This window comes from Bombina bombina, chromosome 3 (genome assembly GCF_027579735.1).
Source record: "Bombina bombina isolate aBomBom1 chromosome 3, aBomBom1.pri, whole genome shotgun sequence".
Taxonomy (NCBI): Eukaryota; Metazoa; Chordata; class Amphibia; order Anura; family Bombinatoridae; genus Bombina; species Bombina bombina.
This window is the reverse complement of record NC_069501.1, coordinates 191,242,035-191,256,677: the sequence shown is the minus strand read 5'-3', so window position 1 is coordinate 191,256,677 and position 14,643 is coordinate 191,242,035. Positions and strand designations below refer to the sequence as shown.

The 14,643-nt window shown below is 42.3% G+C and overlaps 1 protein-coding gene across 1 annotated transcript in view; it reads left to right on the top strand.

The window, feature by feature from the left end:
- Positions 1-13,959, top strand: part of CMSS1 (cms1 ribosomal small subunit homolog) — a 770,463-nt gene extending 756,504 nt beyond the window's left edge. The window contains exons 9-10 of the mRNA XM_053706056.1: positions 13,331-13,419; positions 13,767-13,959. Coding sequence (XP_053562031.1) covers positions 13,331-13,419; positions 13,767-13,850 — 173 coding nt within the window. The 3' untranslated portion in view covers positions 13,851-13,959. The remainder of the gene's footprint in view (positions 1-13,330; positions 13,420-13,766) is intronic.
- The last annotated feature ends 684 nt before the right edge of the window (positions 13,960-14,643 follow it).

The window sequence follows — 14,643 nt, the reverse complement described above, 5'->3', positions numbered from 1 at the left end:
CCTGGGACACAATTTCCAACGCCCAGGGATCCTGGACATCTCTTGCCCAAGCCTGGGCGAAGAGAGAAAGTCTGCCCCCTACTAGACCCGTTTCCGGATCGGGGGCTGATCCTTTATGCTGTCTTAGAGGCAGCAGCAGGTTTTTTGGCCTGCTTTCCCTTGTTCCAAGCCTGGTTATGTCTCCAGACCGGCTTGGACTGGGCAAAATTTCCCTCTTGTTTTGTATTAGAGGAAGTTGAAGCTGAAGTTTAGAAAGGAACGAAAATTAGTCTGTTTGGTCCTTAATTTGTTGGACCTATCCTGAGGAAGGGCGTGACCTTTTCCTCCAGTAATATAAGAAATGATCTCCTTCAGTCCAGGCCCGAATTAGGTTTGCCCCTTGAAGGGAATGTTGAGAAGCTTAGACTTTGAAGTAACGTCAGATGACCAGGATTTAAGCCATAGCGCCCTACGTGCCTGAATAGCAAAACCTGAATTTTTTGCCGTTAGCTTGGTTAAATGAACAACGGCGTCAGAAACAAATGAATTGGCTAGCTTAAGAGCTTTAAGCTTGTCAAGGATATCATCCAACGGGGTTTCTACCTGTATAGCCTCTTCTAGAGACTCAAACCAGAAGGCCGCAGCAGCAATGACTGGGGCAATGCATGCAAGAGGCTGGAGAATAAAACCTTGTTGAATAAAAATTTTCTTAAGGTAACCCTCTAATTTTTTTGTCCATTGGATCTAGAAAAGCACAACTGTCCTCGACAGGGATAGTTGTACGCTTCGCTAGGGTAGAGACTGCTCGCTCCACCTTAGGGACCGTCTGCCACAAGTCCCATGTAGGAAACATCTTTTTAAAAACAGGAGGGGGAGAGAACGGTACACCTGGTCTATCCCATTCCTTAGTAATAATTTCTGAAAACCTCTTAGGGATTGGAAAAACATCAGTGTAAACAGGTACTGCATAGTATTTATCCAATTTACACAATTTCTCTGGGACTACAATGGCGTCACAGTCATCCAGAGTTGCTAAAACCTCCCTGAGCAACACGCGGAGGTGTTCAAGTTTAAATTTAAATGTAGACATATCAGAATCAGGTTGAAGTGTCTTCCCTGAATCAGAAAAATCACCCACAGATAGAAGCTCTCCTGCTTCGGCTTCTGCATATTGAGGGTATATCAGACATAGCTACTAAAGCGTCACAGAGAGCTCTGTATTTGTTCTAGCCCCAGAGCTGTCTCGCTTTCCTTGTAACCCTGGCAGTTTGGACAATACCTCTGTAAGGGTATGATTCATAACTGTCTTGTAAGGTATACGCAATGGGTGCGCTAGATGTACTTGGCGTCCCTTGAGCGGGAGTTATAGGTTCTGACACGTGGGGAGAGTTAGACGGCATAACTTCCCCCTTGTCAATTTCCTCTGGTGATAAATCTTTTAAAGCCAGAATATGGTCTTTATAATTTATAGTAAGATCAGTGCATTTGGTACACATTCTAAGAGGGGGTTCCACAATGGCTTCTAAACATAATGAACAAGGAGTTTCCTCTATGTCAGACATGTTTAACAGACTAGTAATGAGACCAGCAAGCTTGGAAAACAATTTAATAAATGTGAAAAAGCAGAATATAAAAAACGGTACTGTGCCTTTAAGGGAAAAAAAACAGAATATAAAAAACGGTACTGTGCCTTCCACATAAACTGTAAAACAGTGAAAAAAGTAGTAAACTCTACGAAATTTTTACAGTGTGTATAATAGACTAAAGTAGCATTGCACCCACTTGCAAATGGATGATTAACCCCTCAGGCTCAAAAATGGATCAGAAAAACGATAAAACCGTTATAAACAGTCACAAGCAAACTGCCACAGCTCTACTGTGGCTCCTACCTGCCCTTAAAACGACTTTTGTAGGAACAAAAACCCTTTACAGAGGTCCTATATGTCAGGGGACTCCTTCAGGGAAGCTGGATGTCTCAGACTGCAAAAACTACTGCGCAATTAGAGCGCGAAAATAGGCCCCTCCCACTGTGCACTCAAAGTGAGAGGGCCATAAATAACTACTCCTAGGAGAAATCTAGTCAGCCATGTGGAAAACTAGGCCCCAAATAAAGATTTATCACCTTCAGTAAAAAACGTTTTTTATATATCATGCAAACTTTTTACATACTAAGTAATAAGAGCAATTAACATGAATATTACCCTTTACTGCAAGCATGATCCCAGTCATTTGTTAAATCACTGTAATCAGGCTTACCTTAAATATATCAGGCACTGTCAGCATTTTCTAGACCTTATCATCTTTCTAGAAAAATATATACTGAGCATACATAGGCCTAGATTTAGAGTTCGGCGGTAGCCGTCAAAACCAGCGTTAGAGGCTCCTAACGCTGGTTTTGGCCGCCCGCTGGTATTTGGAGTCAGTGATTAAAGGGTCTAACGCTCACTTTACAGCCGCGACTTTTCTATACCGCAGATCCCCCTACGCCATTTGCGTAGCCTATCTTTTCAATGGGATCTTTCTAACGCCGGTATTTAGAGTCGTTTCTGCAGTGAGCGTTAGAGCTCTAACGACAAGATTCCAGCCGCCTGAAAATAGCAGGAGTTAAGAGCTTTCTGGCTAACGCCGGTTTATAAAGCTCTTAACTACTGTACCCTAAAGTACACTAACACCCATAAACTACCTATGTACCCCTAAACCGAGGTCCCCCCACATCGCCGCAACTCGATTAAAAATTTTAACCCCTAATCTTCCGACCGCCACCTACGTTATACTTATGTACCCCTAATCTGCTGCCCCTAACCCCGCCGACCCCTATATTACATTTATTAACCCCTAATCTGCCCCCCACAACATCGCCGCCAGCTACTTAAAATAATTAACCCCTAATCTTCCGACCGCAAAGCGCCGCCACCTACGTTATCCCTATGTACCCCTAATCTGCTACCCCTAACACCGCCGACCCCTATATTATATTTATTATCCCCTAATCTGCCCCCCTCAACGTCGCCGACACCTACCTACACTTATTAACCCCTAATCTGCCGAGCGGACCTGAGCGCTACTATAATAAAGTTATTAACCCCTAACCCGCCTCACTAACCCTATCATAAATAGTATTAACCCCTAATCTGCCCTCCCTAACATCGCCGACACCTAACTTCAATTATTAACCCCTAATCTTCCGACCGGAGCTCACCGCTATTCTAATAAATGTATTAACCCCTAAAGCTAAGTCTAACCCTAACACTAACACCCCCCTAACTTAAATATAATTTTAATCTAACGAAATAAATTAACTCTTATTAAATAAATTAATCCTATTTAAAGCTAAATACTTACCTGTAAAATAAACCCTAATATAGCTACAATATAAATTATAATTATATTATAGCTATTTTAGGATTAATATTTATTTTACAGGCAACTTGGTATTTATTTTAACTAGGTACAATAGCTATTAAATAGTTAAGAACTATTTAATAGTTACCTAGTTAAAATAATAACAAAATTACCTGTAAAATAAATCCTAACCTAAGATATAATTAAACCTAACACTACCCTATCAATAAAATAATTAAATAAACTACCTACAATTACCTACAATTAACCTAACACTACACTATCAATAAATTAAATAAACACAATTGCTACAAATAAATACAATTAAATAAACTAGCTAAAGTACAAAAAATAAAAAAGAACTAAGTTACAGAAAATAAAAAAATATTTACAAACATAAGAAAAATATTACAACAATTTTAAACTAATTACACCTACTCTAAGCCCCCTAATAAAATAACAAAGCCCCCCAAAATAATAAATTCCCTACCCTATTCTAAATTTAAAAAGTTACAAGCTCTTTTACCTTACCAGCCCTGAACAGGGCCCTTTGCGGGGCATGCCCCAAGAAGTTCAGCTCTTTTGCCTGTAAAAGAAAACATACAATACCCCCCCCCCCAACATTACAACCCACCACCCACATACCCCTAATCTAACCCAAACCCCCCTTAAATAAACCTAACACTAAGCCCCTGATGATCTTCCTACCTTGTCTTCACCATGCCAGGTTCACCGATCCGTCCTGGCTCCAAGATCTTCATCCAACCCAAGCGGGGGCTAGACATCCACTGAAGAAGTCCAGAAGAGGGTCCAAAGTCTTCCTCCTATCCGGCAAGAAGAGGACATCCGGACCGGCAAACATCTTCTCCAAGCGGCATCTTCGATCTTCTTCCATCCGGTGCGGAGCGGGTCCATCTTGAAGCAGGCGACGCGGATCCATCCTCTTCTTCCGATGTCTCCCGACGAATGACGGTTCCTTTAAGGGACGTCATCCAAGATGGCGTCCCTCGAATTCCGATTGGCTGATAGGATTCTATCAGCCAATCGGAATTAAGGTAGGAATTTTCTGATTGGCTGATGGAATCAGCCAATCAGAATCTAGTTCAATCCGATTGGCCGATCCAATCAGCCAATCAGATTGAGCTCGCATTCTATTGGCTGATCGGAACAGCCAATAGAATGCGAGCTCAATCTGATTGGCTGATTGGATCAGCCAATCGGATTGAACTTGATTCTGATTGGCTGATTCCATCAGCCAATCAGAAAATTCCTACCTTAATTCCGATTGGCTGATAGAATCCTATCAGCCAATCGGAATTCGAGGGACGCCATCTTGGATGACGTCCCTTAAAGGAACCGTCATTCGTCGGGAGACATCGGAAGAAGAGGATGGATCCGCGTCGCCTGCTTCAAGATGGACCCGCTCCGCACCGGATGGAAGAAGATCGAAGATGCCGCTTGGAGAAGATGTTTGCCAGTCCGGATGTCCTCTTCTTGCCGGATAGGAGGAAGACTTTGGACCCTCTTCTGGACTTCTTCAGTGGATGTCTAGCCCCCGCTTGGGTTGGATGAAGATCTTGGAGCCAGGACGGATCGGTGAACCTGGCATGGTGAAGACAAGGTAGGAAGATCATCAGGGGCTTAGTGTTAGGTTTATTTAAGGGGGGTTTGGGTTAGATTAGGGGTATGTGGGTGGTGGGTTGTAATGTTGGGGGGGGGGGTATTGTATTTATTCTTTTACAGGCAAAAGAGCTGAAATTCTTGGGGCATGCCCCGCAAAGGGCCCTGTTCAGGGCTGGTAAGGTAAAAGAGCTTGTAACTTTTTAAATTTAGAATAGGGTAGGGAATTTATTATTTTGGGGGGCTTTGTTATTTTATTAGGGGGCTTAGAGTAGGTGTAATTAGTTTAAAATTGTTGTAATATTTTTCTTATGTTTGTAAATATTTTTTTATTTTCTGTAACTTAGTTCTTTTTTATTTTTTGTACTTTAGCTAGTTTATTTAATTGTATTTATTTGTAGCAATTGTGTTTATTTAATTTATTGATAGTGTAGTGTTAGGTTAATTGTAGGTAATTGTAGGTAGTTTATTTAATTATTTTATTGATAGGGTAGTGTTAGGTTTAATTATATCTTAGGTTAGGATTTATTTTACAGGTAATTTTGTTATTATTTTAACTAGGTAACTATTAAATAGTTCTTAACTATTTAATAGCTATTGTACCTGGTTAAAATAATTACCAAGTTGCCTGTAAAATAAATATTAATCCTAAAATAGCTATAATATAATTATAATTTATATTGTAGCTATATTAGGGTTTATTTTACAGGTAAGTATTTAGCTTTAAATAGGATTAATTTATTTAATAAGAGTTAATTTATTTCGTTAGATTAAAATTATATTTAAGTTAGGGGGGTGTTAGGGTTAGGGTTAGACTTAGCTTTAGGGGTTAATACATTTATTAGAATAGCGGTGAGCTCCGGTCGGAAGATTAGGGGTTAATAATTGAAGTTAGGTGTCGGCGATGTTAGGGAGGGCAGATTAGGGGTTAATACTATTTATGATAGGGTTAGTGAGGCGGGTTAGGGGTTAATAACTTTATTATAGTAGCGCTCAGGTCCGCTCGGCAGATTAGGGGTTAATAAGTGTAGGCAGGTGTCGGCGACGTTGTGGGGGGCAGATTAGGGGTTAATAAATATAACATAGGGGTCGGCGATGTTAGGGCAGCAGATTAGGGGTACATAGGAATAACGTAGGTTGCGGCGGTTTACGGAGCGGAAGATTAGGGGTTAAAACTGTAATGCAGGGGTCAGCGATAGCGGGGGCGGAAGATTAGGGGTTAATAAGTGTAAGGTTAGGGGTGTTTAGACTTGGGGTTCATGTTAGGGTGTTAGGTGCAGACGTAGGAAGTGTTTCCCCATAGGAAACAATGGGGCTGCGTTAGGAGCTGAACGCTGCTTTTTTGCAGGTGTTAGGTTTTTTTTCAGCTCAAACAGTCCCATTGTTTCCTATGGGAGAATCGTGCACGAGCACGTTTTTGAGGCTGGCCGCGTCCGTAAGCAACTCTGGTATCGAGAGTTGCATTTGCGGTAAAAATGCCCTACGCTCCTTTTTTGGAGCCTAACGCAGCATTTGTTTTAACTCTCGATACCAGAGTTAAATTTATGGTGCGGCCAGAAAAAAGCCCGCGGAGCGTTAACAGCCCTTTTACCGCCGAACTCTAAATCTGGGCCATAGTTTTCCCATACTCTTCAGTTATGTGTGAGAACAGCAGTGGACCTTAGTTACAAACCGCTAAGATCATCAAACACCTCAGGCAGAACTGTTCTAATTTCTGCCTGAGGCAAAAACAGTACAACGCCGTTACCGTTTAAAAATAACAAACTTTTGATTGAAGATAAACTACACTAAGTCACCACATATCTCTTGATACTTCCTTTCTTGTCGAGAGCTGCAAGAGAATGACTGGGAGTGGCAGTTAGGGGAGGAGCTATATAGACAGCTCTGCTGTGGGTGTCCTCTTGCATCTTCCTGTTGGGAAGGAGAATATCCCACAAGTAATGGATGAATCTGTGGACTGGATACACCTTACAAGAGAAATTGGAAATGTCCGAGTAACTAGAATCAAATATAAATACAATTTCTCCAACATAGGTGTGTCCGGTCCACGGCGTCATCCTTACTTGTGGGATATTCTCTTCCCCAACAGGAAATGGCAAAGAGCCCAGCAAAGCTGGTCACATGATCCCTCCTAGGCTCCGCCTACCCCAGTCATTCTCTTTGCCGTTGTACAGGCAACATCTCCACGGAGATGGCTTAGAGTTTTTTAGTGTTTAACTGTAGTTTTTATTATTCAATCAAGAGTTTGTTATTTTAAAATAGTGCTGGTATGTACTATTTACTCAGAAACAGAAAAGAGATGAAGATTTCTGTTTGTATGAGGAAAATGATTTTAGCACCGTAACTAAAATCCATGGCTGTTCCACACAGGACTGTTGAGAGCAATTAACTTCAGTTGGGGGAACAGTGTGCAGTCTCTTACTGCTTGAGGTATGACACATTCTAACAAGACGATGTAATGCTGGAAGCTGTCATTTTCCCTATGGGATCCGGTAAGCCATGTTTATTAAGATAGTAAATAAGGGCTTCACAAGGGCTTATTAAGACTGTAGACTTTTTCTGGGCTAAATCGATTCATTATTAACACATATTTAGCCTTGAGGAATCATTTATTCTGGGTATTTTGATATGATTATATCGGCAGGCACTGTTTTAGACACCTTATTCTTTAGGGGCTTTCCCTAATCATAGTCAGAGCCTCATTTTCGCGCCGGTATGGCGCACTTGTTTTTGAGGACAGCATGGCATGCAGCTGCATGTGTGTGGATCTCTGATACATAGAAAAGTCTTTCTGAAGGCATCATTTGGTATCGTATTCCCCTTTGGGCTTGGTTGGGTCTCAGCAAAGCAGATTCCAGGGACTGTAAAGGGGTTAAATATAAAAACGGCTCCGGTTCCGTTATTTTAAGGGTTAAAGCTTCCAAATTTGGTGTGCAATACTTTTAAGGCTTTAAGACACTGTGGTGAAATTTTGGTGAATTTTGAACAATTCCTTCATACTTTTTCGCAATTGCAATAATAAAGTGTGTTTAGTTTAAAATTTAAAGTGACAGTAACGGTTTTATTTTAAAACGTTTTTTGTGCTTTGTTATCAAGTTTATGCCTGTTTAACATGTCTGAACTACCAGATAGATTGTGTTCTGACTGTGGGGAAACCAAGGTTCCTTCTCATTTAACTATATGTATTTTATGTCATAAAAAATTTTAGTAAAAATGATGCCCAAGATGATTCCTCAAGTGAGGGGAGTAAGCATGGTACTGCATCATCCCCTCCTTCGTCTACACCAGTCTTGCCCATACAGGAGGCCCCTAGTACATCTAGTGCGCCAATACTCCTTACTATGCAACATTTAACGGCTGTAATGGATAATTCTATCAAAAACATTTTAGCCAATATGCCCACTTATCAGCGAAGGCGCGACTGCTCTGTTTTAGAAAATTCTGTAGAGCATGAGAACGCTGATGATATGGTTTCTGAAGGGCCCCTACACCAGTCTGAGGGGGCCAGGGAGGTTTTGTCTGAGGGAGAAATTTCAGATTCAGGAAACATTTCTCAACAAGCTGAACCTGATGTGATTACTTTTAAATTTAAGTTGGAACATCTCCGCGCTCTGCTTAAGGAGGTGTTATCCAATTTGGATGATTGTGATTATCTGGTCATTCCAGAACCACTATGTAAAATGGAAAAGTTCTTAGAGGCCCCGGGGCCCCCCGAAGCTTTTCCTATATCCAAGCGGGTGGCGTACATTGTTAGTAAAGAATGGGACAGGCCCGGTATACCTTTAGTACCTCCCCCCATATTTATAAAATTGTTTTCCTATAGTCGACCCCAGAAAGGACTGATGGCAGACAGTCCCCAAGGTCGAGGGGGCGGTTTCTACTCTACACAAGCGCGCCACTATACCCATAGAAGATAGTTGTGCTTTCCAAGATCCTATGGATAAAAAATTAGAAGGTCTGCTAAAGATGTTTGTTCAGCAAGGTTCCCTTCTACAACCAATTGCATGCATTGTCCCTGTCACTGCAGCCGCGTGTTTCTAGTTTGATGAGCTAGGAAAGGCGATTATTAGTAATTCTTCTTCTTATGAGGAGATTATGGACAGAATTCGTGCTCTTAAATTGGCTAATTCTTTCACCCTAGACGCCACCTTGCAATTGGCTAGGTTAGCGGCGAAAAAATTCTGGGTTTGCTATTGTGGCGCAGAGCGCTTTGGTTAAAATCTTGGGCAGCGGATGCGTCTTCCAAGAACAAATTGCTTGACATTCCTTTCAAGGGGAAAACACTCTTTGGCCCTGACTTGAAAGAGATTATCTCTGATATCACTGGGGGCAAGGGCCACGCCCTTCCTCAGGATAGGTCTTTTCAAGACCAAAAATAAACCTAAGTTTCTTCCCTTTCGCAGAAACGGATCAGCCCCAAGGGCTACGTCCTCTAAGCAGGAAGGTAATACTTCTCAAGCCAATCCAGCCTGGAGACCTATGCAAGGCTGGAGCAAAGGAAAGCAGGCCAGGAAACCTGCCACTGCTACCAAGACAGCATGAAATGCGGGCCCCCGATCCGGGACCGGATCTGGTGGGGGGCAGACTCTCTCTCTTCGCTCAGGCTTGGGAAAGAGATGTTCTGGATCCTTGGGCGCTAGAAATAGTCTCCCAAGGTTATTCTCTGGAGTTCAAGGGGCTTCCTCCAAGGGGGAGGTTCCACAGGTCTCAGTTGTCTTCAGACCACATAAGAAGACAGGCATTCTTACATTGGGTAGAAGACCTGCTAAAAATGGGAGTGATTCATCCTGTTCCATTAGGAGAACAAGGGATGGGGTTCTACTCCAATCTGTTCATAGTTCCCAAAAAAGAGGGAACGTTCAGACCAATCTTAGATCTCAAGATCTTGAACAAGTTTCTCAAGGTTCCATCGTTCAAGATGGAAACCATTCGAACACTTCTTCCTTCCATCCAGGAAGGTCAATTCATGACCAAGGTGGATTTCAAGGATGCGTATCTACATATTCCTATCCACAAGGAACATCATCGGTTCCTAAGGTTTGCATTCCTGGACAAGCATTTCCAGTTCGTGGCATTTTCTTTCGGATTAGCCACTGCTCCTAGGATTTTCTCATAGGTACTAGGGTCCCTTCTGGCGGTGCTAAGACCAAGGGGCATTGCTGTAGTACCTTACTTGGACGACATTCTGATTCGAGCGTCGTCCCTTCCTCAAGTAAAGGCTCACACGGACATTGTCCTGGCCTTTCTCAGATCTCACGGATGGAAAGTGAACGTGGAAAAGAGTTCTCTATCTCCGTCAACGAGGGTTCCCTTCTTGGGAACTATAATAGACTCCTTAGAAATGAGGTTTTTTCTGACAGTAGCCAGAAAAACAAAACTTATAGACTCTTGTCGGATACTTCATTCCGTTCCTCTTCCTTCCATAGCGCAGTGCATGGAAGTGATAGGTTTGATGGTAGCGGCAATGGACATAGTTCCTTTTGTGCGCATTCATCTAAGACCATTACAACTGTTCATGCTCAGTCAGTGGAATGGGGACTATTCAGACTTGTCTCCGAAGATACAAGTAAATCAGAGGACCAGAGACTCATTCCGTTGGTGGCTGTCCCTGGACAACCTGTCACAAGGGATGACCTTCCGCAGACCAGAGTGGGTCATTGTCACGACCGACGCCAGTCTGATGGGCTGGGGCGCGGTCTGGGGATCCCTGAAAGCTCAGGGTCTTTGGTCTCGGGTAGAATCTCTTCTACCGATAAATATTCTGGAACTGAGAGCGATATTCAATGCTCTCAAAGCTTGGCCTCAGCTAGCGAGGGCCAAGTTCATACATCAACCATCAGGGGGGAACAAGGAGTTCCCTAGCGATGGAAGAAGTGACCAAAATCATTCTATGGGCGGAGTCTCACTCCTGCCACCTGTCTGCTATCCACATCCCAGGAGTGGAAAATTGGGAAGCGGATTTTCTGAGTCGTCAGACATTGCATCCGGGGGAGTGGGAACTCCATCCGGAAATCTTTGCCCAAGTCACTCAACCGTGGGGCATTCCAGACATGGATCTGATGGCCTCTCGTCAGAACTTCAGAGTTCCTTACTACGGGTACAGATCCAGGGATCCCAAGGCGGCTCTAGTGGATGCACTAGTAGCACCTTGGACCTTCAAACTAGCTTATGTGTTCCCGCCGTTTCCTCTCATCCCCAGGCTGGTAGCCAGGATCAATCAGGAGAGGGCGTCGGTGATTTTGATAGCTCCTGCGTGGCCACGCAGGACTTGGTATGCAGATCTGGTGAATATGTCATCGGCTCCACCATGGAAGCTACCTTTGAGAGACCTTCTTGTTCTAGGTCCGTTCGACCCACTCCAGCTGACTGCTTGGAGATTGAACGCTTGATCTTATCAAAGCGAGGGTTCTCAGATTCTGTTATTAATACTCTTGTTCAGGCCTGAAAGCCTGTAACCAGAAAAATTACCACATAATTTGGTATATCTGTTGGTGTGAATCTGCAGGATTCCCTTGGGACAAGGTTAAGATTCCTAAGAGTCTATCCTTCCTTCGAGAAGGATTGGAAAAAGGATTATCTGCAAGTTCCTTGATGGGACAGATTTCTGCCTTGTCTGTGTTACTTCACAAAAAGCTGGCAGCTGTGCCAGATGTTCTAGCCTTTGTTCAGGCTCTGGTTAGAATCAAGCCTGTCTACAAAATTTTGACTCCTCCTTGGAGTCTCAACCTAGTTCTTTCAGTTCTTCAGGGGGTTCCGTTTGAACCCTTACATTCCGTTGATATTAAGTTATTATCTTGGAAAGTTTTGTTTTTGGTTGCAATTTCTTCTGCTAGAAGAGTTTCAGAATTATCTGCTCTGCAGTGTTCTTCTCCTTATCTGGTGTTCCATGCAGATAAGGTGGTTTTGCGTACTAAACCTGGTTTTCTTCCAAAAGTTGTTTCTAACAAAAACATTAACCAGGAGATAGTTGTGCCTTCTTTGTGTCCTAATCCAGTTTCAAAGAAGGAACGTTTGTTGCACAACTTGGATGTAGTTCGTGCTCTCAAATTTTACTTAGCAGCTACTAAGGATTTCAGACAAACTTTGTCTTTGTTTGTTGTTTATTCTGGTAAACGGAGAGGTCAAAAAGCAACTTCTACCTCTCTCTCCTTCTGGATTAAAAGCATTATCCGATTGGCTTATGAGACTGCCGGACGGCAGCCTCCTGAAAGAATCACAGCTCACTCCACTAGGGCTGTGGCTTCCACATGGGCCTTCAAGAACGAGGCTTCTGTTGATCAGATATGTAAGGCAGCGACTTGGTCTTCACTGCACACTTTTTCTAAATTTTACAAATTTGATACTTTTGCTTCTTCTGAGGCTATTTTTGGGAGAAAGGTTTTGCAAGCCGTGGTGCCTTCCATTTAGGTGACCTGATTTGCTCCCTCCCTTCATCCGTGTCCTAAAGCTTTGGTATTGGTTCCCACAAGTAAGGATGACGCCGTGGACCGGACACACCTATGTTGGAGAAAACAGAATTTATGTTTACCTGATAAATTACTTTCTCCAACGGTGTGCCCGGTCCACGGCCCGCCCTGGTTTTTTTAATCAGGTCTGATAATTTATTTTCTTTAACTACAGTCACCACGGTAACATATGGTTTCTCCTATGCAAATATTCCTCCTTAACGTCGGTCGAATGACTGGGGTAGGCGGAGCCTAGGAGGGATCATGTGACCAGCTTTGCTGGGCTCTTTGCCATTTCCTGTTGGGGAAGAGAATATCCCACAAGTAAGGATGACGCCGTGGACCGGACACACCGTTGGAGAAAGTAATTTATCAGGTAAACATAAATTCTGTTTTTCAAAGAAATTTCTTAATGCATTTTAAACCAGAATTGAAATAGAAGCAAAAACATAAAAGCCCTAGAACACAGCCAATAAGAAAGATTCACAACGCAAAGCTATAGTGCTATACAGAAAAAAGTCTGTATACAAGCAGAATGCACAAGCAGCCAATACTGCACACAGTGTTTACAAAAAAACACACATATGGCTAACTGACTGCATCTATTGACCATATGGCCACACCCCAATAGCCTGCAACACCTTCAGACCTACCTACTCTTTCTTTGCCCCTCTTGGATTCATAGTAACTTCACCCGCAGACTGATGAGAGTCAGTCCCCAGCACTCTATACTTCTTCATTTTTTCTTAAGTTTAAGAGGTTAACTTATATGCAACATTTTTATGTTTTAAATCCAGCACAAAACACATTCATACAATGAGAATGGCAAAACCAACATCTGAACTACTAAATTCACATTATAATTAATTGTCTAACTACCAAGCTCCAGAACTTGAAGAGTCTATATGTATTCTGTCTGTTTATACAGTATGTTTCCATTGTAGATGGGCTCACTTTGGAATCATTAAAGTATGTTGTGTTTGATTGGAACTGGAGAGATCAGAAGTTAAGAAGAATGATGGATATCCCAGAGGTATGGTGTTGCTAGGCTTGTATTTATTAAGTTACCATACATACATGAAACATTACTACATAGCAATCTGCCACAAAAGGCAAACTGGAGTTATCATAGAGCCAAGTAATTTACACTTTTGGTTGTTTCTGTTTAGTAAATGTTACATTTTCTTTCTTATCTTAGCTAACTTATCAATATTGCTTTTAGTATTGGAGTTGCTATATACCCTACATATTGAATAAACCTGCTCTACACTCATTTCCATTTTTTTATTAAAAATCTGTCTCATAAATCCTTTAGTACATTTTTCTCATTACAACATTATCAATACGTCAGTAATTTCTACTCTAATTTTTTTATAACAGGTCAAGCTGGAAACTTTGGGACTTCTAGAAGCAGGAATCATATCTGTGTGCAAAACAAGATCTGTGAAACTTGGCCTTTTTTAAAAGATTAAGGAGCGTGCACGTGATTTGTTGTATAAAAAACGTTCCCTATGCAAGTTTTAGTAATAAACAGAACATGTTGCAATTTTTAATAAAATTTGATTTGAAAACATTTTGTTTGTTTTTGTAATGCACTGTGAAAACAAATATTCTTGTAATGTGTCATATAACAATGCATAGAAAATGCTATAGAATTCTGTTGGTCAGGTGAAAAATGCAGGGTAGACCCGGTTTGATTTTGAGGGTCTCCAGAGTTTTTCTTATATAGATATCTCTGGCTTTGCATCTTTTTTTTAAATCCATTATTTCATCACTAGTGGGAAAGCCTGCCCAGAGGGCAGTCTATTGTGGTGACGGAACCACCGAACCACCCTGCCATTTTCGGAAGTGCAGTCTATTGTGACGGAACCACCCTGCCATTTTTGGAATCCACCTGGATGCATCCAGGAGGATTCTTTTACCACCCTGCCATCCAGGTGGATTCTTTTACCACCCTGCCATCCAGGTGGATTCCGAAAATTGCAGGGTGGTGAAAGAATCCATCCAGGTGTATTCTTTCACCACCCTTTTGCTCTCTCTTCCCCCCCCCCCCCTCTTTTGCTCTCTCTCCCCCCTCTTTTGCTCTCTCTCCCCCTCTCTTTTGCTCTCTCTCCCCTCTCTTTTGCTCTCTCTCCCCCTTCTATTTTTATCTCTCCCCTCTCTCTACCCCCTCTCTCTTTTGCTCTCTCTCTCCCCTTTTTTTTTGCTCTCTCTCTCCCCTTTCTTTTGCTCTCTCTCTCCCCTCTCATTTTCTCTC